We start from the raw sequence: 25,381 nt of genomic DNA on the forward strand, positions 1-25,381 counted from the left end.
AAGTAAGCTAAAAAAATCAGCTTGTTGTTGGTTAGGTGCATATAGTCCAACTAGAAGCATCTTTTTACCTTCTAACAGCAGCTCAATCATAACATATCTTCCATGCTTATCTGCTTCAATTAAGTCTGCTGTTAAGGCACTTTTAACATAAACAACTACTCCATTTTTCTTATTCTCTGCAGAGGCAACAAAATGCGTACCCAGTCTCGAGTTCAGTAAATACTTTTGATCCAAAACTCTAATATGCGTTTCTTGCAAGCATATAACATCTATCTTAAATTGCTTTAAATATTGAAAAACTTTCTTCCTCTTCTGCGGTGAATTTAGTCCATTAACATTCCAAGTTAAAAATTTAGTTGCCATGCATATCATCCAGAAGCCCTTGGACCACAGCCTTGATAGGACTAACTTCTTTAGGCCGTGCCCCTCCCACAGCTTGACTGTATGTACGTTGCGAAGAAACTGAAGACTTTTGCTGATCTTGTTCTATTATTTTCTTTGCTCGTTTTAAAGCAGCACGCGTCACTCTTTGCTCTCTAGGATCATCCAAAGAAGTTGTAACTTGATCTCCTCCCACGCCACTTTCCTCTGTTTCCTCCTCTTGTTGTTCTTCTTCTCCAGATCCTTTTCCAGCTTCCAGGAGCGTTAATGGGGTTGCTTTTAGGACATTATTGTAGAAATCACGCGCTTGCTTCACAGTAATCAACCGGTACCTTTTACCTTCATGCATCACCATCAGCCCCTGAGGAATCTCCCATCTGAACCTTATATCTCTTTGCTTGAGCTCATGCACGAGGAATGTATAATCCTTCCTTCCCCTTAAAATCCTTGGAGGAATTTCTTTTAAAACCAAAACTTCTTGTTCAGCAATCACCACTTTAACATCATAGGCAGCTTGTATAATTTGATCTCTGATCTCTCTTTTTGCAAAATAAACCACCACATCTCTAGGCAACTTCCTCTGTCTGGCAATCCATGAATTCACCCGAAACACTTTATCCATAGCTGCTCTTATTTCAGATGCTGGCAGGTTTAATACTTCTTCAAAAGCCTCAGAGATCAGCTGCTTCAAATCTTCTTTAGTATCCTCTTTTAAGCCTCTGATTCTGACAGCAAACTGCATCTGGTAAAATTGGGCTAAGCTTAAGTCCTTCTCCAGTTTGTCTCTTACATTTTCATTCTCTCTTACTTTAACTTCTAATATAGCATTCCTTTGAGCCAAATCATCCATCTTTTCATCTAATTCTTCCACACATTCCGCCACTTTATGCACTGAAGACAAAATGTCTACCTTCATCACGCTGAGCTTCTGTTCCATCCTCTCTTCCATTCTCTCCTCCAGTTTCTCCAATTTCTCCTCCATCTGCGCAAATTTGTCAGCCATTGATTGATTAATTGAGTCCAAAAGTTTATCCACAGCATCTCGAAACTCCTTCGCTGTCAGCGCTTCAGAAGGGTGCAACGCCTGTAAAGATGATTGTTGCACTGGCGAGGATCCACCACTCCGAAGAGTTTTAGGGGGAGGTTTCGCCGCCATCTTTTAATCCTCAAATATGACGCACTTTCACTTAGAGTTTAAAAAGTTCAAGTAGTTAGAGAGTATAATAAAATAAGCCTCTTCACCTTTATCTCTTGTATCGCTCTGCCTGCTCCTTTAAATCATAGTCCTTTCTTCAGGCAGGGATGGTTCGCAGACGCCTGGCTCTGCTCCAAAAAGTTCAGAGCAGACACACCGGCCAGCTGGGAGCAACCCAGGCTTCGGGGGAGTTCAATCCTTCAGCCGCCCAAGCTCCGAGCTCAGGCGGCCTCGGAGAACTCAACCCCTACCTGGGGCCTCACCCCCTCCTCTTCTCCCGAGGAGGGGGCTTCAATTTCGCCCGAACAGCTGTTCGGCGCTGTTACGGGCGAAAAAACAAACAGCTGAGCCGCGGGCAGCCCGGGAAGGCTGTCTTCGGCGCCGCGACGCCACCGGAAGCAACGTGATATTATTTTTTTTGTTTACCAACTGCAAAGCTTAGCTCTACAATTACTGGTCCCTCTTATGGCTGCAAAACAAGGACTACCTGTATAACATATAAATAATAGAACAGTGGCCCCCAACCCTTTGGGCATCAGGGACTGGTTCGGTGGAGGTTTTTCTGCGGACAGGAGGGGACATGATTTTGCACACTGTTTGCATCCTACACATATGGGGCTTGGCTTGTTTGTGCAGTCCTGTTTCTGCCACCCCGTGACCTAGTGCCAGTCTGCAGCCCAGGAGTTGGAGACCCCTGCCACACTGTATAAAATGAAACTTTAGAACTAAGAATTTGACTTCAGTTATGGCAAGTAGGGTAATGTACCTGTTTGCTATAAAGAGGTAGCCCAAAATATTTCAACTCAGTTTTAAGTCTTGATATCTTTTCATGGTGAAATTGCATTAATAATTTTATGCTTCTTATTTAAAATACCTTTCCATTTTTCTCCTACCAAAATGTTTTGCAAACTATAACAGAAAACAAGCCAATAACAGAATGTAAAAATTTATACAGAATTGGTAAAAGTAACATAAATTAACCCTATAATGTTACATTTGGAAGGGGCGTTGTCTTACCTGAACGCCTTTTCCCAGCATGATGATGGAGAATCCACAGATGGGTTGATCTTGCCTTTCTGACCTAGAGACTAAGTCAATCAACCTTTGCCACGCCTCTCTTCCTCTGGCTGGGAATCCCCAGTCATGATGAAGGTGTAGCAGTTGATGATTTTTCAAGGTGGTGGCTCAAATTCCCCTGACACAGGACTGGGGTGGGAATGGATTCTCCATCGTCATGCTGAGAAAAGCTGTTCGGGTAAGACAACGCCCCTTCTCCAGCATAACGAATGGAGAATCCACAGATGGGACATACCAAAGCCTCACTGTCCCTATGGGCAGAAAGAAGTCTAGGCCTGTGTCCCACTATCTGTTACTACTCTTTGGAGAACTCTCCTACCAAATGAAGCATCAGCTGAGGCAAACTTATCTGCCTCACAAATGGGAAAGGGACAACCACGTCCCTGCCCTGCATCTCTCTTTGATGGACTCCTGTGTCGCCCACGCTGCTGAAATTGCTGCACTGCGAGTGGAATGTGCGGTGATTCGTTTTGGAACTGGCAAGGAGTGCATCTGGTACGCCCCTGCTATGCAAGCCCTAATCCATCTGCCGATAGTAGAGGCAGTCACCTTCTGACCCATTGAAAAGGGCTGGAATGAAACAAATAGAGCTTAAGATTTGCGAAAAGAGGCAGTTCGCTTAATATAGCGACGCAAGGCTCTACAAACATCTAAGGTGTGCCATTTATGTTCCAAATTGTGGGATGGCTCAGGACAAAAATTTGGCAGCACAATCTCCTGCCCCCCATGAAAACATGAGTTGATTTTGGGGATGAAGGATGGGTCTAAGTGTAGGACCACCCTGTTGTTATGAAAAATACATAAGTCAACTCTAATTGAGAGTGCTGCCAATTCCGAGATGCGCCTAGCCGATGTGACGGCTACTAGGAAGGTGACCTTGAGTGTCAAGAACCATAGAGTGGAGGTTCTGATGGGCTCAAATGGAAGTGAAGTGAGAGTCTGTAAGACCTTGGACAGGTCCCAAGAGGGATATCTGTGAACCACGGATGGTTTGCTGTTGGTTGCTCCCTTGATAAAGGAACATACCATGGGGTGTTGAGCCAAGGGTTCTGAAGTGCCATATGTGAGTACTGTGGAGAGGGCAGCAACTTGTCTACAGATTGTGTTGAGTGCTAAGACCTTCTTAAGTCCCTCCAGTAAATAATCCAAAATTCCTGGAATAGGAATTGTAGCTGCATCTAACTGTCTCCCACACCAGTTACAGAAATTCTTCCATGTGGAATCATAAATTCTATTAGTTGTAGGCCTTCTTGAAGCCTGAATCATGGTAATCACATCTGATGAGTAGGTCTCTTTTGTTAGGAGCCTCCTTTCAAATGCCAGGCGGTTGGCTGGAGCCACTGAGACTCTGGATGTTGCAGAACCCCCTGGCTGAGGGAGATCCGATCTTGGGGAGAGATCGAGAGACCTACAAGATCTCCCCACCTTGGCCAGTGGGGAGCAATGAGTATCACCTCTGCCTGTTCCTGCAGTATCTTCCGGATAACTGCCTGGATCAGAGGGAGAGGAGGGAATGCAGACAGGAGCTCTCTTGGCCATGGGCTGTGGAGGGCATCTACCCTTTCTGCCCCTGGAGACAGGAAACGGAAGAAGAATCTCGGGAGCTGGGAATTTGCTGGGGTAGTGAACAAGTCCAATGCTGGATGACCGAACCTCTCTGATATCTCCCTGAGGAGATCTGGGTGCAGGCGCCACTCAGTGGTCCACTGTTGCCCTGCTCAAGAAATCTGCTTGCCGATTCGTCTCTCCCGAGATGTGCTCCGCCTTGAGGGAGGAGAGGTTGGTCTCTGCCCAGGTTCCTAATAATTGAGCCTCGGCCATGAGGGACCTGGAGTGGGTACCCCCTTGCCTGTTGATATAGGCTTTCGCCGCCACATTGTCTGTGAGGACTAGAACATGTTGCCTTGCCACTGTGTGGTGAAAGTGCTGTAGAGCCAGATGTGTAGCTCTGAGCTCCAACCAGTTTATGTTGTGCTTCAGATCTGACCGGGACCACCGACCCTGGGCCAACTGGAATTGCAGGTGTGCTACCCAGCCGAACAAGCTGGCATCCGATGAGTCGGTTGGGCTCCTTGAATAAGGTTCCCCTGGCCATCGTTGGGGAGACCCACCACTGGAGGGATTACAGGGTCTGTGATGGGACCCTTACCTTGTGGTTAGAGGAACTAGTGCGGGAGCAAGAACCATTGGAGGGTTCTGGAGTGAAGTCGAGCCCAAGGAACCACTGCTATGCAGGAAACCATCTTTCCTAGCAGTTGAGAAAGGATTGCTAGGGTGACTACTTGCTCCCTTTGAATCTGGGTGACTAGGGATCGGATACTGTCCCAATGTTCCTGAGACAGGTAAACCTCACACTTCCTTGTATCTATCACTGTGCCCAGATGAAGGAGGCGGGTGGAGGGAACTGTGTGACTTTTTTGAAAATTTACTGAAAACCTTGGAGGGTCTTCATGGACAATGCCAGATCTCACTGAGTCAATTGCACTGAGGAGGACTGAATGAGGATGTTGTCCAGATAACACTGGACACATACCGGAATGGTCCTCAGATGCACGGCCAGGACTGTTGTGAATGCTCTGGGGGCCGATGACAGGCCAACTGGTAGAGCTCTGTACTGAAAATGGTGGCCTGCATAGCAGAACCTGAGGAATTTCCAGTATCCGGGAAATATGGGAATGTGTAGGTAGGCCTCCGTCAGGTTGATGGACTTCAGGAGGTCCCCCCTTCTAATGCCTGCTAATATGGATTGGAATAAAAACCCCGTCCATACTGCCCTGCCAGTACCGGTTCTACAGCCTGGATCTCCAGGAGATGTTGAATGGCCTCTTTCATGAGGCTTCTTTTGACTGGATTTTTGGATGATGGGCAAAAAACGAAATGCCTCAGGGGGTTGAGGACCTAGAGACCTGTAGTGGTGTTCTCCCATTTGTGTGCAAAGAGAGCCAACCTGCTCCCTATGGGAGAGGCACCTTTGCTGTCATTTGAACCTTCTGAAAGGATGGCATCCCGCACCTCGAAAGGGCTGTTTGGCCTGAAATTGCTGCCTGGGTCTGTCCCTGTTACCAGATCTGTCGAATTGGCATTCTGGTCTGGGAGGATAAGGGCAAGAGTAATGATTGAATTCTGATCCTGTGTCGGTTGAGCAAAAGGACTGCTTGCAGGCGTAAGGGGTAGCTCTCCTGTCTGCTCTCCTAATAAGATGGGACATGACCTTACACTTATCCTTGTTCTCAATCAGATAAGGGTTTAGTGCCTCTCCAAATAACTGGCCTCCCATGTAAGGGGCTGAGGCCAACCGCCACTTGGACCTAGCATTCGCTCGCCACTGTCTGAGCTACAGAAGTCTGTGGCAGGTAACATTAGATGCTAATGCCTGGGAGGAAAATCTGGCCGCATGGAACGATGAGTCAGCCATGTATTCTGATGCAGCCACTAATTTGTTTAAATCTTGGTGCATCCGTACCTCTTCTGGAGGGACCCTAGCCTGTAACTGGCAAAGCCAGAGGAGTGAAATTCTGGCAAAAAAGGAAGTTGATATAGCTGCCTTTACCGCCCATGTTGAGGCTTGATGGGTTCTGCGGAAATTAAGCTCCGCTTTCTTATCCTCTGACTTCAGAACCTCCGCTATATCCCCAGACATAGTGAAGGAGGAAACCAATAGTGCGAAGGGCTCATCTACAGTGGGGACTGCTAGCATCCCTGACAATGCTGGAGCCATATTAAATAACTTTTTATCAGTCTCCCCTGGGGATGGAAAAGTACCTGGCGTTCCCCATTGTCTTTGGACTACATTGAGGAAAAGGGGAGGACAGGGAATGTCCTGTTGGGTAAATGTTGGTTCTTTAAAGACCTTACTGGTAGGTCCCTGGCTGGTGGGAGGTTCCGCCTGAGGGACACCTTCAGGACCAAACTGAGCAGTGCTCCTGGCCTTGTGATGTAAGGATTTAAAGAGAGCCAGATTGATGGACTTTTTAAACTTAAAGTGAAAGTGCGTCACAATTGTAAGTAAAAGATGGCGGCTAAACCTCCCCCTAAAACTCTTCGGAGTGCTGGAAACTCTCCGGTGCAACAATCATCATTGCAGGCGTTGCATCCTCCTGATGTATTGACACCGAAGGATTTACAAGATGCTCTTGAAAAACATACCCAGGTAATTCTGGAATCAATGGGTGATAAATTTGCACAGATGGAGGAGAAATTGGAGAAATTGGAGGAGAGAATGGAAGAGAGGATGGAACAGAAGTTCAGTGTAATGAAGGTAGACATTTTGTCTTCAGTGCATAAAGTGGCTGAATGTGTGGAAGATTTGGATGAAAAAGTGGAAGATTTGACTCAAAAGAATGCCATATTAAGAAGCAAAAGTATTGGAGAATGAAGATTTAAGAGACAAAATGGATAGAGAATTGAGTCTTGCTCAATATTACCAGATGCAGTTTGCTGTTAGAATCAGAGGTTTAAAAGAGAATATTAAGGAAGATCTAAAGCAGCTGGTTTCTGAGGCTCTCGAAGTGGTATTGAATCAGCCAGCATCTGAAATAAAAGAAGGCATGGACAAAGTGTTTCGTGTGAATTCATGGATTGCTAGACAGAGAAAGCTGCCTAGAGATGTGGTGGTTTATTTTGCAAAAAGGGAAATTAGAGATGAAGTTATACAAGCTGCCTATGATACTAAAGTTGTGATTGCTGATCAAGAAGTTCTGGTTCTAAAAGAAATTCCTCCAAAGATTTTAAGGAGAAGGAAGGATTTTACATTTCTTGTGCAAGAGCTCAAGCAACGAGATATAAGGTTCAGATGGGAGATCCCAGCTGGGTTGATGGTGATGCATGAAGGTAAAAGGTACCGTCTGGTTACTGTGATGCAAGCGCGTGATTTTTACAACAATGTTTTAAAAGCAACCCCATTAACACTTCTGGAAGCTGCAAAGGGATCTGGAGAAGGAGAACATCAAGAGGCTGAAGATGGACAGACAGAGGAGAACGGTGCTGGAGGAGATCAAGTTACAACTTCTTTGGATGATCCTAGAGAACAGAGGGTGACGCGTGCTGCTTTAAAACGTTCAAAAAAGATAAAAGAACAAGATCAGCAGAAGTCTATGGAACTTCCACAACGTACTTACAGCCAAGCAGTGGGAGGAGCACGGCCTAAAAAAGATAGTCCTATCAAAGCAGTGCTCCAAGAGCTTTGGGATGATATGCATGGCAACTAAATTTTTAACTTGGAACGTTAATGGACTAAATTCACCACAGAAGAGGAAGAAAGTTTTTCAATATTTAAAACAATTCAAGATAGATGTTATATGTTTGCAAGAAACGCATATTAGGGTTGTGGATCAGAAGTATTTATTGAACTCAAGGTTGGGTACGCAATTTGTTGCTTCTGCAATGAATAAGAAAAATGGAGTGGTTGTTTATGTTAAAAGTGCTTTAACAGCAGAACTAATTGAAGCAGATAAGCATGGAAGATACGTTATGATAGAGTTGCTGCTAGAAGGTAAAAAGACGCTTTTAGTTGGATTATATGCTCCTAATCAACAACAAGCTGACTTTTTTAGTTTACTTCATACAAAGCTTACCCAGTTGGATTATAAATCTTTTATTTTTATGGGGGCTTGGAATGGTGTTTTGGATGTACAGATGGATAAGGCTGGCTCTTTTAAGCGCGTCCCAAGTCATGCTAGACTGCCTAAATCCTTTTTTGAAATGAAGGATGACTTGGAACTGCGAGATATTTGGCGCGAGAGACATTTGCAGGAAAAGGATTATACTTTTTATTCTGACAGACTTTTTTTTTTCCAGGATCGATTTTATTTTGTTGACTAATGATTTTTTTAAGGACTAAGAAGGTGAAGATTTGTGCAAGAACTATTTCTGATCATAGCCCAGTTTGGCTAGAGATTGATAAGGAAAATAGAGATAGGCGCTCGTGGCGCGTAAATGAGAATTTGTTTAGAAACTAGAGAAATGTGGAAGAATGCAAACAGCGGATGAAGGATTTTTTTGAAATTAATATGAATAAGGGCACCTCTATGGACATGGTTTGGGATGCTAGTAAGGCCTATATGAGAGGGGTGTTGATATATATGAATAATAAACATAGACGTGCTGTGGAAGCTAGGAGGAAAGAACTGGAGAATGAAATAAAGGAAAAAGAAAAGGCTTTGATTTTGAATTCAGAGGATGTGAAGATTAAGGAGGCTATTAAACTGTTAAGAGGACAATTTGATAAATTAATGGCTGACCAAGTGGCAACCAATTTGCGGTTTGCCAGGCATAATACTTTTTGCAACGCTAACAAACCAGGTAGATGGTTAGCTTATAGATTGAGGAAAAAACAAAGGGCTTCTAATATAGACAAAATTGAGTATAAAGGAAGGGTTGTGTTTCAACAGGACCTTATCAAGGATGCTTTTGTGGATTTTTATTCTAAATTATATGCTAAGGAGAAGATTAATGAAAAAGACATTGATATATATTTGGAGAATGCTAGCATCCCGGTTCTTACGCAAGTACAAAAAGAGGAGATTAATCAATTAATTACAGAAGAAGAAATTTTTACAGCAATTAAGGAATTGAAGGTGGACAAAGCACCAGGTACGGATGGTTTGACTGCGGCTTACTACAAAAATTTACAATTAGAGATGATAAAACCGTTAAAGGAACTGTTCCAGACAATCCAGAGGGGGGGAAAGGTGCCACCGTCTTGGAGAACAGCTTTTATTTCCTTGATTTCGAAGGAAGACCAAGATGCTACTCAAGTTAAAAATTATAGACCGATATCGCTTTTAAATACAGATTACAAGATATTTGCTAAGGTGTTGGCTAATAGACTGATGAGGGTTCTGCAACAGGTGATTCATGGGGACCAAACGGGGTTTATTAGTGGTAGGCAAATTAAAAATAATGTGAGGCATATAGTTGATGTGTTAGAGTTTTTGGAAAGGAACAACCAGATCCCTGCGGCGCTAATCTTTCTAGATGCTGAAAAAGCTTTTGATCAATTGAATTGGAAATTTTTGATGAAATTTTTAGATAAAATGGACTTTGGGGAAAATTTTTTACAACCGATTAGGGCATTATATCAAAAACAAACTGCCCGAATTATAGTTAATAATAGCCTGACAGAAGCATGTAATATTGAGAAGGGCACAAGGCAAGGGTGTCCGTTATCGCCCTTGTTATTTGTGTTAACATTAGAGATATTATTGGTTAAAATACGGAATTCGGAAAAAATTAAGGGTATACAAATTAGAGATCAGGATTATAGATTGAGAGCATTCGCAGATGATCTGGTTGTTACAGTGACCCAGCTGGAGAACTCTGTTGTGGACCTGATGGAGATAATAACACAATACGGGAAGGTTTCTGGATTTAAAGTTAATATACAGAAAACTAAAATTCTGGCCAAAAATATGACAGTTTCGCAAAAGGCTCTCTTAGAAGGATTAACTGGATTTGAGATTGTTAAAAGGGTTAAATATTTGGGGGTGCTTTTGTCGCCCTCTAATACAAAGTTATATAAAAATAATTATGAAAAATTATGGGGGAAAATTCAAAAAGAATTGGAGAGTTGGGAAAAATTGCAATTGTCTTTGTTGGGATGGATCGCAGCAGTGAAAATGAATGTCCTGCCTAAATTTTTATTCTTATTTCAAATGATACCGATTCTTAAGAAAGATTCTAATTTGGAGGAATGGCAGCGAGGTATCAATAAATTTGTTTACTACAAATTTACTACAGAGGAAGAGGAAGAAAGTTTTGTGGGTTAATGCGGGTTAATTTGTGTAAGAACTATCTATTATAGCCTATTTTGGCTAGAGAGGTTAATAGGGATAGGTGCTTGTGATGTGTAAGTGAGAATATGTCTAGGTAATAGTGAATTGTGGAAGAACATAGATGGGAATGATGCTAGTTTTCTTTTATTTTAGTTCTTTATACATATTTAGTATTGTTAAGGATTGGTTTACTCTATATAAGCTAGAGAGTGATGGATTTTAGAGTTTATAATTGTTAGTATATGATTGTTTATGATTGCTTTTTAGATATATACCTTGTATTTTGCTCTGGGAAGTCGGGGGGGGGGGAGGGGGGGAGGAGGGGAAGTAGAGGGGTGGGAGGCAGGGGAGGGAGGAGGGAGAGGGGGAGGGGGGGAGATAGGGGGGAGGTAGGGAGGGGAGGAGGGAGGGGGAAGGGGGGTTTTTCAAAGGAAAATTGTATTTTAAAACTTTTCAATTAAAAAAAAAAGAAAGATTCTAATTTGGAGGAATGGCAGCGAGGTATCAATAAATTTGTTTGGGCAGGGAAAAGGCCACGAGTTAAACTTAAGATTATACAGGATACTCGTGAGAGAGGTGGTCTTAAAATGCCTAATCTTAAACTATATTATGAAGCTGCTGCATTAGTAGGAATAAGTGATTGGATTAATTTGACACAAGAGAGATTATTAAATCTTGAGGGCCACGATTTGTTGTTTGGCTGGCATGCATATTTGCTGTATGACAAGAAGGTAGACAATGTGTTTAGAGTGCATATTTTAAGACAGGCATTGTTGAGAGTTTGGAAGAAGTATAGACATAAGCTAGATTGCAAGATACCACTGTGGGCAATTCCAAAACACGCAATAGAAAATATACATGCTGGTTTCAAACATGATGTGACTACGTACAAGGAGATTCTAAGCTTGGAAAGAAATGTTTGGTGTTTGAAATCATATAGCCTCTTGCGAGAAGAGAAGGTTGTTCAAAATTGGTTTCAATATACTCAGTTACGGGCCAGGTGGAAAGAAGACCAGAAAAATGGTTTTACAATGACTGATGAAAATTTGATAAAGCAAATCAGAAATCAGGGACCAGCACATATTAAACGGATATATCTTGCGTTGATAGAGATTGATTCAGAAACAGAACTTGTTAAGGATTGTATGATAAAATGGGCCCAAAACATCCAGGAAGTTATTACAATGGACACGTGGGAAAAGATTTGGGTGAGGAATGTAAAATTTACACAAGCTCAAAATCTAAGAGAGAATTTTTACAAAATGTTTTATAGATGGCATTTAGATCCTAAAAAGCTTGCAAGTATGTATCCGAATTATCAGCCTAAATGTTGGAGGTGCGGTGATGAAGACGCAACATATTTTCACATATGGTGGACTTGTAAAAAGGTTAAGGCCTTTTGGATAAAAGTCTGGTGGAACATGCAGAAGATTTTTAAACAGAGGATAAAGTTTTGTCCGCAACTTTTTTTGTTGGGAATAATTACAGATGCTACAGTTGTGGACACTAAGTTGATGTTGAATTTAATTACGGCAGCAAGACTTTTGATAGGTCAGTACTGGAAAAAAGAGGAACTGCCGACCATAGAAGAGTGGACTTTAAAGGTTTCCGACCTGGCTGAGATGGCGAAGATTTCGGCCTATTTGAAAGATCACTCGCAAGAACGCAATATTATGGAATGGAGAAAATGGATTGAGTTTATCCAGAACAAGTATAGGGTTAAGAAGTTTTATGTAGCATTTGAATAAGTCTTCTTTCTTTTCTTTTTCTATTTTAGTTTTTCTATATATATTTAATATCACTAAGGTTTGTTTTATCCTATATAAGCTAGAGAGTGATGGATTTTAGAGTTTATGGTTGTTAGTATATGGTTGTTTATGATTGTTTTTTTATATATACCTTGTATTTAGCTCTGGGAAGTCGGGGGGGAGGGGGGGAGAGGTAGGGGGGAGGGAGAAGGGAGGGGGAGGGGGGATTTTTAAAGGAAGAATTGTATGTTAAAACTTTTCAATAAAAAAAGAGAGCCAGATTAAATAGGCCTATGAAAGGAGGGGGATCAGGAGATAAGTCCTCATCTTCTGACATCCCCAGCTTTCTCTGCTCCTCGTCCCATATGAACTACATTCTACTCCTGGAGGAATGAGGGGGGGAAACTGACTCTTGGTATGCAGCTGCTTCTGCCTGGGAGAGATATGATACATTGCTGTGAGATGGGATCCCTGATTGGAGAAGCAGCACCATCGAAATGCCTCTCCTTAATTCTGGCCTTCTGGAATGGCCTGAGAGTGTTTGTAAGGCTTTCAAAATGATGGCTGCTAGTAAGCGACCTCCTGCTCCATTGTTATGTCTGAATTAAGAAATGTGACAGCTGCTTCTGAGGCCAGGGTAATAAGAGTTCTGACAGAAGTTTGGCCAAAATTGACTCTATTTGAGTCTAAACAGCCCTCGCAGGAAGGGAAAGTCCCCCCCCACCAAGGAACAGTAAAAGCGGTGCTCAAAATGGCGACCACTGCACTTCTGCTCTGCCTGGAAGCTATAAATAGTTCAAGGCTTCAGCTGAAGCCTGCAAAACCACTCTTACTCTCAACGGTTTGAAACGAAGCTCTGATATCAGCACAGAGAAGGGAAGGGAACGGAAAGGTACAACCTGTGAAAATCCAACAGTTTTGTCTGCTAGAAACAAGAGCCAATCTTCACCATGTCTCTCTTGGGCTAAGGTTGATTGACTTAGCAAAGGTTGATTGACTTAGTCTCTAGGGCAGAAAGGCAAGATCAACCCATTTGTAGATTCTTCATTCGTCATGCTGGAGAATATAAAATTCCTGGGTAAATATATAGGGCAGGGGTAGGCAACCTGAATCGGTGAAAGAGCCACTTGGAACCGGTTCTCTCACTAAAAAAAACCCTGGGAGCCGCAAAATATGCGTGCGCATGCACACGTACGCGCACATGCGCAGAACAGGGTTTGGTTAAAGTGGAGCTTACCAAAGCGAGACATACACCAGAGAGGAGGCCGAGCAAATTTCCCCCGCCTTGCCAGGCAGGCAAACAGAGGCTTCAAACACACACACACACACACAAACACGAGGAAAAGGTGCAGAGCAAATTTCCCCCTCCATCCCCAGAGGCGGAACAAAGCAGAGAGTCGAAGAACGTGGAAGAAAAGGAAGGAAAGAAAGAAGATATAACCTTCAGCAAAGCAGCTTCCATGCAGAAGAAACACATTTGCACTTATGTGAGCAGGCATGTCCCCCCACAAGCAACTCCCCCTCCCCCCAGCCTCCCCTGAGCCAAAAAAACTCACCCTGCCTTAATTGCAGGCAAAACCTACAGAAAGCCCAACCAGCCAGTGCAGATGCGCTGCCTGCAAGGAGAAGGGGGGAAAACACCGCTTCCTTCTCCCTGCCGGGGCTGCTAGGCATCGCAAGGAGAAGGGGGGAAAACGCCGCTTCCTTCTCCCTGCCAGGGCTGCTAGCCACGGCAAGGAGAAGGGGGGGAAACACCGCTTCCTTCTCCCTGCCGGGGCTGCTAGGCACGGCAAGGAGAAGGGGGGGGAAAACACCGCTTCCTTCTCCCTGCCGGGGCTGCTAACCATGGCAAGGAGAAGGGGGGAAAAACGCCGCTTCCTTCTCCCTGCCGGGGCTGCTAGGCACTGCAAGGAGAAAGGGGGGGAAACGCCGCTTCCTTCTCCCTGCCGGGGCTGCTAAGCACAGCAAGGAGAAGGGGGGGGGAAACGCCGCTTCCTTCTCCCTGCCGGGGCTGCTACCCACGGCAAGGAGAAAGGGGGGGAAAGGCCGCTTCCTTCTCCCTGCCGGGGCTGCTAACCACGGCAAGGAGAAGGGGGGAAAAACGCCGCTTCCTTCTCCTTGCCGGGGCTGCTAGGCACGGCAAGGAGAAGGGGGGGAAAACGCCGCTTCCTTCTCCCTGCCGGGGCTGCTAGGCACGGCAAGGAGAAGGGGGGGAAACGCCACTTCCTTCTCCCTGCCGGGGCTGCTAGGCACGGCAAGGAGAAGGGGGGGAAACGCCACTTCCTTCTCCCTGCCGGGGCTGCTACCCATGGCAAAGAGAAAGGGGGGGGGAAACGCCGCTTCCTTCTCCCTGCTGGGCCTGCTAGGCACGGCAAGGAGAAGGGGGGGAAACGCCACTTCTCCCTGCCGGGGCTGCTAGGCACGGCAAGGAGAAGGGGGGGAAACGCCGCTTCCTTCTCCCTGCCGGGGCTGCTAGGCACGGCAAGGAGAAGGCGGGGGGAAACACCGCTTCCTTCTCCCTGCCGGGGCTGCTAAGCACAGCAAGGAGAAGGGGGGGGAAACGCCGCTTCCTTCTCCCTGCCGGGGCTGCTACCCACGGCAAGGAGAAAGGGGGGGAAAGGCCGCTTCCTTCTCCCTGCCGGGGCTGCTAACCACGGCAAGGAGAAGGGGGGAAAAACGCCGCTTCCTTCTCCTTGCCGGGGCTGCTAGGCACGGCAAGGAGAAGGGGGGGGAAAACGCCGCTTCCTTCTCCCTGCCGGGGCTGCTAGGCACGGCAAGGAGAAGGGGGGGAAACGCCACTTCCTTCTCCCTGCCGGGGCTGCTAGGCACGGCAAGGAGAAGGGGGGGAAACGCCACTTCCTTCTCCCTGCCGGGGCTGCTACCCATGGCAAAGATAAAGGGGGGGGAAACGCCGCTTCCTTCTCCCTGCTGGGCCTGCTAGGCACGGCAAGGAGAAGGGGGGGAAACGCCACTTCTCCCTGCCGGGGCTGCTAGGCACGGCAAGGAGAAGGGGGGGAAACGCCGCTTCCTTCTCCCTGCCGGGGCTGCTAGGCACGGCAAGGAGAAGGCGGGGGAAACACCGCTTCCTTCTCCCTGCTGGGGCTGCTAGCCACGGCAAGGAGAAGGGGGGGGAAAAACGCCGGTTCCTTCTCCCTGCCGGGGCTGCTAGCCACAGCGAGGAGGGGGGAAATGCCCCTTCCTTCTCCCTGCCGGGGCTACTAGCCACAGCAAGGAGGAGGGGGGGGGAAAACGAGCCTTCTCCCATGGTGAGGAGAAGGAAGGGCCGACCTATGATATAGGGTTATTGTTTCCAGGTGCTAAAAGGAATATAATGTTACAGCTTCAAACCTCCAAGAGCAGAAGGTATGCATTTGAGTTTGAGATGCTTGTTATCCAGAAATACATATGGAATATATTCTGTATAATCTATGAGTAAAGCTCTACAAATGTTTGTCCTTTTCCTAATAATTTATACAAATTTTGTTTTATTTTTTTACCCTATAATCTCATGCTATGAGATTAATTCCGAAAGCATTTATATATAAAAAACAAAAGGACAAAATGTGCTGATAGTGTATATAGTATGCAATGAAATTTAAATACTCTTTTGAGTATCTATGTCCATAAATTACCTTTTGTTTTTTTTAAAACAAGCAGAATTAAAAATAAAAAAATAAATTTTATTTAGAATTTCTGCTGAGCACTATATATCACAATATGAAGTCAAACCTTACCTTCCTTACAAAAGAGTGCATTTAGGTAATTCTCTGCTTGGCACTCAATTTTATCAGTGTTGGACTGGCCCTGAGATGACAACTCCTCTGTAGGTGTTGACTGCAAAGAACCAAGAACTGCTGTAGGATCCTAAAATGAATAAAGAAACCCCACTTTTCTAAGTAAAAGTGAATCTTAAAAGAGGTGAGCAAGAAAACTATATACAACTATATATTTGTTAATGTTTTATATAGCGTAATAGTTTAAATAACATTGGAAATTTGGACAAAATGTGTGTCAAGAGTTAAAAGATCATATACTTACACTGACTATTTCTTTATGCAAATTACAAAAGGAACATTTTTCATCCATTGACCAGTCAGTCACTTCTTCTGGTTCACAGTCTGGGGATGGGGAGCAAGGGAAAGAGAGAGGATGACAGAAATTAATATCATTCCAACATCTAAACTGTAACCACAACTTCAAATTTATTCCCCTGCCCAAAATGAACCAAGTAGGAGACGTTTTAGATTGTTTGACTAGGAAACTGGATGCTAGATCTGGATCAACATAGTTCTGCTCAAAATTTCAGATCATTCTCTTATTCATATACAAGGCCAATTTATCTTCATAAGATAGTGAGCAAACACAAGTAGATTAGCTCATAAAATAAAACTATGGTACACTAAAAGAACACAAGAACTATCATTTATGTGCTAATGAAAATATAAATTCCTCTACACACCTTCTTACAGTTATGGTAAACTGACTTATTTCACTGTTCTATGCTTAGTAAATCATCTTAGTTCCTTCTCCAACCCCAGTAGGAAGGTTTTAGGACTTTACAATTCTCCTATATACTTTTTCTATAAATTTGCTTCTTAGTGGATTCTGCATATATATATATTGCTTGAAAAATAACTGTGTTGACAGAACCTATCTAGCTATTTGATCCCTAAGAATAGGTAATGATCTGCTTCACTAACTTTGCCTAATGCTCTGGTTCTCCATTACAAATCTCTTCACATACTAATAACACAATGTGTAGTGCTTTTTTCTCCCTTCTTTTTCAGGGAGTTTATTGGATTATACAGACTATAGATAAGAACTATAAGAGTTATTTAAGACAAATTTAAATTATATATTGTGATATTGAATACAAGATTAATGGTCTGGTATAAGGCAGACATCTGGGAAAAGTATTAGAATTGATAAAAAATTTGGGGGGGGTGCAATTAAAAATGAGTGTTCCAAATTTAGCTAAACCTGGCAAGAAAACACCCTCAGCCCTGCCCTCCATCTCTGCAAGCCCTGTGTATCAATCGAATCAATGCTTCAACAAGAAAAATCTAACAATTTTCAGAAGGAGATGAAAGCGGCATTACAAGCAATCTAAGAGGCAATCTCCTCCCACAAAGAAGATACAAGGAGAAACCATGAGGAGACAAAAGACAACCTTGATAAAATGAATCAAGAAATTCATAACATAAACTCTCAACCAGAAAGTTTCCGACAGATGGTTACAGAGAATGAACAAAGAATTCAGAAAATAGAAGAGAAGTCAGTAGAAACTGATCAGAAGATGAAAAAAAAAAATGAAAATCAGAAACTGATGGAGGCAAATAGAGAATTGGAAGAGACTTCTGGTTGGCCGCCATTCCTATCAGACGGGAGAGTTCCTTGCTCTGGAAATCTCCTGTGTGTTGGAGGAGGGGGACACCGCAACAGTGCTGCGGGCACTCCAAAAAACCTCAGATCGAGCATTCTGAGGACGTGGGATTTGGTGGGCACCCTAGACGTCTCCCCTGCTCCTAGGTAGACCCTATTAAGGGCTGCTGAAAGCGAGCGGGGTGGGAGACGTGGTGCTGTGAATCTTTTTTGCTATTTTCAGCGCGTGAAGCTGCAAGTTCTGAAGGACATGGAGCGACCAATTTCTCCATTAGAAATTAAGAGAATTTGGACAGTTGAATACCGTGAGTAGAAGAATCTTAAAAATAAAATTTGGACTTGATTTGGATTGCGGAAGGGAAGCTAAAAACAGAGGTCGGTCCCTCTCCGCTGCGGCAAAACTGAAAGCAATTGCCTGATAAGCTGCAGCTGTAAAAAGACTCTTGAGCTTTTAAAACCCCCAAGTTTCTGAAAAAAAAAAACCTCCCCTGAAGCAGGGTGAGGGGGAGAGAGACTCTTTAGACTTAAAGTCCCTGCGAAAGCTGTGAAAAAAATTAAAAGTTAAGCTGACTCTCTCCCTGGGAGGGAGACCTGGTCAGGCAGCAGACTCCATTGTGATGCAATAAAGAGATTGGAAGTCTTTGATCCTCATTTCCTATTGGAACTTTTGATGTTACTGTGACGGTCTGAACTGTTGCAATCGAACCTCTAAGGATTAGACTTGCTACATACTGACTTTTTCATCGGCTTTGTAACATAAACTGCTTCTAAAAAAAAAAAGAAGAAGAAGAAGACTGGTAAAACTGCCTGTTTGAGCGGAACTGGCGCTCTGGCTGTGGCAACTGGCTGACTGCTAGTGACAAAATAGAGACCTTGACATTTTAAACTGTTGAGCCTTTAGTTTGTTATGGCTGCGGAGGCTACAACTGCACCAAAAACAAGAAGGAAACTTTCTGCCTCCCCAACCTTTGAAGAGGAAGTGCTCAAAATGTTAAATACATTAAAGGAGGGGCAGGACAGATTGCAAGAGACACAGGATAAACATACAGGGGAATTTAAAGAGATAAAAAAGGAAATTGGCTTCCTGAATAAGGAAATTCAACAGGTTAAGACAGAAGTTTCAGAAGTGGATACAAGAGTTACTCAATTGGAAATAGGACGTGTCCAGGATTTGGAAAGACAACAGTACCAAGCCCAGGTAGCAACTGCTTTCCTGCAGATGAAGGAGAGGGAAATGAACTTAAGAATTCGAGGGTTTCCCGAAATAGAACAAGATAACTTAAAGGCAACAATAATCCAGGAATTTGAAGCATCGTGGGATTTGACAAAAGAAGAATTGGAAACAATAATAGTGAAGGCCTATAGATTTGGAGCGAAACCAAAGAAGAGAGATTCGAAATTTATAAGTGATTGTATGGTGGTTTTTCAAACTAAAGAACAAAGAGATAAAATTTTGGGACTTCACTATCAAAAGAATTTGAAAGTCCAAGAGCAACAGGTGGTCCTTTTTAAGGATATCCCAAAATTTTTCTTGGATTTAAGAAGCAAATACACAGATTCGGTTAGTGCCTTAAGAAAGAAAAGGATCTACTTTCGTTGGGAATTCCCCGAAGGATTATATTTTAAATATCAACAGAAGAAGATTCGAATTCGAACATTGGGAGAGAAGGAAAGTTTTCTGGAGAAGAACGTAAAAGATCTCGAATTGGAAGCAGGAGCAAGACCTGGTCCATAACTGGAATTACCACCTCTTTTCGACGTAGGGTTGCTAGGAGCTGGGGCAGGAGCTAAGCCAAGAGCAGTACAGTAAAACAATATGGCACTAAGAATTTTATCATGGAATGTGAATGGTTTAAATTCGAAACCTAAAAGAAACTGAATCCATCACGTGTTGCAAAAACAGAATTTGGATGTGATAGGCCTACAAGAAACACATGTGATGAGAACTCATAGAAAAATCTTGCAAAATAAAAGATTAGGTCAAGAATTTATTTCGGCAGACAAAGTTAAAAAATGAGGAGTAGTGATTTATGTTAAAGAGAAATCTGAAGCAAAATTATTGTTTAAAGATGAGGAGGGAAGATATCTTGCAGTTGAAATAACAGCACAAGGCGATAAGTTGCTCATGCTTGGAATTTACGCACCAAATGAAGGTAAGGCTGAATTTTACAAGAAGATACACGATGTACTTTTGGATTATATGGATTATAAGATCATTTTGATGGGAGACTTGAATGGAGTAGTCTCCACATTGATGGATAGATCACAAAGACAGAAGATTTCTAATGATTGAAGACTACCAAAGACTTTCTTTGAAATGATGGATAATTTTGATATGATTGATACTTGGAGATTGAAAAACCCATTGGAGAAAGACTTCACGTTTTTCTCTGACACAAATAAATTGTGTTCCCGTCTCGATTATATATGGACAACAAGAGATTTGGCCATGAGAATAAACAAATCAGAGATTTGCCCAAAGACTTGTTCTGACCATAATGCTGTGCTGCTGGAATTAAAATTGTTTCTACACGGTTCGTTTAGATGGAGAATGAATGATGCCTTGCTGAGAAGTGAACAGATTGTTGAGAAGGCCCAAAAAACCATAAGAGACTATTTTGAGATAAATTTGAATACAGAGGTAGAAAAAAGGGTCATTTGGGACGCAAGTAAGGCGGTCATGAGAGGTTTTTTGATTCAACAGAATGTAATAAGGAAGAAGGCTCAAAATGAAAAGAAAGATATCATTTTGAACCAATTGAAAGAGAATGAGAAAAAATTGAGGAGTAATCCAAAGAATCAACAGGTTCAAAAAGAAATAAAAGCCCTTCAATCACAATTCTCTCAGATAATTAATCAAGAAATTGAATGGAAAATAAAAATGATGAAGCAAAGGTCTTTTGAATCGGCAAATAAACAAAGTAGAATAACTATGATAACGCAAGAAGAAAAGACTATTGAGAACCCTGCAGAAATTAGGAAATGTTTTCAGAAATATTATAAGCAGCTATATAAGAAAGAAAAAGAGGACTTAATTAAAACAGAACAGTTATTGGACAAATATGGATGGCAGAAAATTCCTGAAGAGAAAAGGACCCTACTCAATTACTGGATTACAAGACAAGAATTGGAGGCAGCAATTAATCAAATGCAAATTGGCAAGGCACCAAGACCTGACGGATTGACAGCAAAATATTATAAGACATTGAAAGACTGGCTGATTCAGCCACTGATGGAAGTATGCAATGAATTACTAGAAGGGGTTAAGGCACCTGAGGCCTGGAGAGAAGCATTTATTACGCTGATACCCAAACCAGATACAGACAGAGCTCAAGTAAAGAATTACCGCCCAATCTCCTTGTTAAATGTGGATTACAAAATTTTTGCAAATATCTTAGCTACAAGATTGAAGAAGGTCCTTCAAGATCTTATTCATCATGATCAAGCAGGTTTTTTACCTGGTAGACATATGAAGGATAACATTAGGAATATAGTAGATATTTTGGAAAGGTTGGAGGCCAAAAAGAACTGTAAGGCTATATTAATGTTTACTGATGCGGAGAAGGCCTTTGACAACATTTCTTGGAGTTTTATGAAGAAGAATTTTGAAAATATGGAGGTTGGGCAGAGTTTTATGAATGGTTTAAATGCAATCTATTCTGAGCAAAAAGCAAAAATTATAGTTAATAATGTGGTGTCAGAGGAAATTAGAATCGAAAAGGGTACCAGGCAAGGGTGCCCACTCTCCCCTCTGTTGTTTATAACGGTTCTGGAAGTCTTGCTAAATATGATAAGGAAAGAGGAAGGTGTGAAAGGGATTGTAGTGGGTTCGAAACAATATAAGCTAAAAGCCTTTGCTGATGATTTGGTGTTAACATTACAAGATCCAGAGACCAGTGCAATTAAAGCACTGGAAATAATACAAGAGTTCGGACATGTTGCAGGTTTTAAATTGAATAAGAGTAAAACCAAAGTTTTAGGGGAAAACCTGTCATTAGAGGAAAAAAATAAGTTACAGGAAGACACTGGTTTGATGTTTGTAAAAAAGGTGAAGTATCTGGGTGTAAATATGACGGCAAAAAATTTGAATTTGTATAAAGATAATTATGACAAAATGTGGAATGAAATTAAGAGAGATCTAGATATCTGGACAAATTTGAAATTGTCTTTGACGGGCCAAATCTCAGTTGTTAAGATGAATGTATTGCCAAAAATGTTGTTTCTATTTCAAGTACTTCCAATTATTGAAAAGTTGAATTGTTTTAAAGAATGGCAAAAGGTATTATCTAAATTTATCTGGCAGGGGAAAAAACCTAGAATTAAGTTCAAGCTATTAACAGATTCAAAAGATAGAGGCGGCTTCTCCCTGCCAGATTTGAAACTTTATTTTGAAGCTGCTGCTTTTTGGTGGTTGAGAGATTGGTTTGTGTTAGAGAATACCGATGTATTAGATTTGGAAGGTTTTGATAATGTATTTGGATGGCATGCATATTTATGGTACGATAAGATAAAGGTCCACAAAGGCTTTAAAAATCATATAATTAGAAAGTCATTGATTAATGTGTGGATATTATAAAGATATATAAAGACCTGTTAGAAAGTAAAACACCCAGGTGGATTTCGCCACTAGAGGCTAAGACTCAGAAAAGGTCAAATGTGGAAACCAAGTGGCTGAAATATAAGGATAAATTGGTACTGGAGACCAATTTAAGATAAAAACATATGAGCAGTTGAAAGATAATGTTGATGATTGGTTTCAATATTACCAAATGAATGAAGTGTATAAAATGGATAAAAAAGAGGTTTTCAAATAGAGAAATCCAAATTGGAAACGTTACTGATAGATACAAAATTAAAGAATCTTTCCAAGATGTATAATTTATTGCTGGAGTGGCACACAGAAGATGAACAAGTGAAATCAGTGATGATCGATTGGGCTAATGATGTGGGGCATAACATTATGATGGAGGACTGGGAGAGGATGTGGAAAAAGGGTATTAAGTTTACAGCATGTAATGTTTTGAAAGAAAATATGATGAAGATGATGTATAGGTGGTATTTAACACCAGTTAAACTTGCTAAAATTTATCATACATATGATAATAAATGCTGGAAATGTAAAGCTGTAGAAGGAACCTTTTACCACATGTGGTGGATTTGCCCCATAGTAAAAGACTTCTGGGAAAAGATTTATAATGAATTAAAGAAAGTTTTGAAAAATACATTTATTAAGAAACCAGAAGCCTTCTTATTGGGTATAGTCGGAAAAGAAATTCCCCAAAAAGATGTTACTTTCTTTCTGTATGCCACAACTGCGGCGAGAATTTTGATAGCTAAGAATTGGAAGACACAAGAAATACCAATGGTGGAAGAATGGCAGATGAAAATGATGGACTATATGGAACTCGCTGAACTGACAGGGAAAATCCGTGACCAGGGAGAAGAGTTGGTGGAAGAAGATTGGAAAAAATTCAAGGATTATTTGAAGAAATATTGCTATACCAACTAGTTTGAAATGGACTTGGAGGTATTTATAGGCTGTAGTTTTAGAATTTAATGTTTAGTATTAAGGATAATATGAAATAATGATTGTTAAATAAGAAATTAAATATAGGTAGATATTAAATATGATTTAAAATTATGAAATAGAAATTGCTAATGAGGATTAACGAAGAAACGCAGATAGGGGGGATTCGAGGAAGTCACCTGAAAATGATTAGAAAGATTAGGAATAATGGAAGTTAAGTATTCTTTTTGTATTTTTGTTGTTGATTGTATTGTTTATGTCATGTCTTGTTTTTTATATGCATTTTTTTTTGTTTAAATATATGTTTATATAAAAGCAATAAAAAAGAGAATTGGAAGATCCAATGGCAGTTTTGGAAATGGAAAAGGCATCTTTTAAGATTTCAAAACATAATGGAGGACAAAAAGGGGATCTCGTGGATTTGATGACAGAGCTATTGGCTGAAGCACTGGAAATCAGGAAACAGGAAATGGAAGGAGAGATAGACTAGATATTTTGAGCCAATTCAAGCTAAGTGAGGAGAAATAAAGTCCCTAGAGTACATGTTAGATTCGTCAAAAGATCTAAAAGAGATGAGATATTGAGAAGAGCGAGAGATGGTCTTCTGCGTTATAAAGAAAAGGAAACTGTAGTGCTGAAGCAGATCCCCAGGAGGAAAAGAGATTTAAAAAGAGAATACCAATTCCTGACCAGAAAATTAACTGAAAAAGTGAACTTCAGATGGCGATTCTGTAAGGGATTTTAACTAATTGGGACTTGAAAAGATACAGATTGGACACTGCACTCAAGGCAATGGAATTTTATGAGAGATACAAAGCTTTTTTGTAAGGGGAAAGTCCGGAATTTCATGCAGAGAGAGAAGCAAAAAAAAAAAAAAAAAGGAAGAGATAACAATAGAAGGAGCAGCCAAACCAAGGGAAGAAGAAGAAACAGAAAACACAAACATAGAAGAAAGGGCAAAAGCAAGAGAACAAAAACAGGTAAGAACAACTAGGAGAATAAAACCTAAATATAATTGAAGAAGATGGAGAAAGAAAATGGGATGCTTTCAATGAATATAAATGGATTGAACTCCCCCGCAAAAAGGAAAAATTTTTTTACACGAGTACAAAAATTAAAAATGGATATAGTTTGTTTCCAAGAAATACAAATTAAAAGACAGTTGGAACAACTGAAAATCGGAAAACTTCACACTAGCACAACAAAAGAAAAGAGGAATAGCTTCATATATCAAAGAAACAATGAACCCCAAACAAATCTATGTAGATGAAGAGGGAAGAACATGAATGGTGGAAATAATGATAAATCAAAAACAGATATTGATGGTAGCAATATATGCTCCTAATAACAAACAAGAATTTTATCAAAAATTACACAAAAATAGTGGAATTGGAATATCAAAATATTTGTTTAATGGGGGACTTTAATGCAATAGTAGATGGAAAGCTGGACTACAGGGAAAAAACAAAGGAATACACTACCTAAGATTTTCTTTAAAATGGTGGAAGAAATCTGTATACAGGATATATGGAGAAAGGAAACCCAAAAAATCACAATACACATTTTATTCAAACAGGCACAAATCATGGTCTAGAATTGATATGATATGGATATCCCCTGAATTAAGCATGATTATACAAGAGATTGAGATAGAAACCTATATATGGGCAGACCATAATCCGATTAAGATGACTTGCAAAGGAGCTAAGAAAAAAAACTAAGATGGTCTCTGAATCAATCTTTACTGAAAGAGAAAGAATTTATACAAATAGCAACAAAGGGAATGGATTTTTTCTTTAAAATAAACAAAAAATGAGACATCGCTTCAAAATGTGTGGGATACAGCTAGAGCATACTTAGAGGTTTGGCTATAACTTACATGGCGAAAAAGAATAAAAAAAATCCTTTAACAACAAACCAAGTTAAAGGAGGAATTTATAAAATTGGAATTGGAACTACAAAGAGATCCACAAAAGAAACTCTTAAAAAGCAAATGAAAGTAATTAAACACAAATTAAACCTAGCAGAGGCTGAAAAAATGGCCCAACAAAATGGCAAAACAAAACTTTTTTTGAAAACGCTAATAAACCGGGTAGGTGGTTAGAGTACAAACTGAAAAAAGAAAGAGACGAAAAAATTGATAAACAAACTACAAGATTCAAAAGGCGATTTACAATTCCAAAATACCATAATCAAAAAAAAAATCAAAGACTGTTATGAGACACTTTATGATACAGAAGAAATTTCGCAAGAAAAAATAAAGCAATACATAAAAAAGCTGATTTACCATAAATCTCAG

At 41.3% G+C, this 25,381-nt stretch overlaps 1 protein-coding gene across 4 annotated transcripts in view; it reads right to left on the reverse strand.

Annotated features, from left to right (window-relative positions):
• Window positions 1-25,381, reverse strand: part of LCORL (ligand dependent nuclear receptor corepressor like) — a 197,243-nt gene that overhangs the window by 57,283 nt on the left and 114,579 nt on the right. For all 4 annotated transcript variants that reach the window (XM_083367269.1, XM_083367267.1, XM_083367268.1 and 1 more), the window contains exons 3-4: window positions 16,212-16,291; window positions 15,908-16,037 (exon numbers count right to left, since the gene is read on the reverse strand). In XM_083367269.1, the coding sequence (XP_083223395.1) occupies window positions 15,908-16,037; window positions 16,212-16,291 (210 nt within the window). The remainder of the gene's footprint in view (window positions 1-15,907; window positions 16,038-16,211; window positions 16,292-25,381) is intronic.

Source organism: Vipera ursinii, assembly GCF_947247035.1.
Source record: "Vipera ursinii genome assembly, chromosome: 7".
Classification (NCBI taxonomy): Eukaryota; Metazoa; Chordata; class Lepidosauria; order Squamata; family Viperidae; genus Vipera; species Vipera ursinii.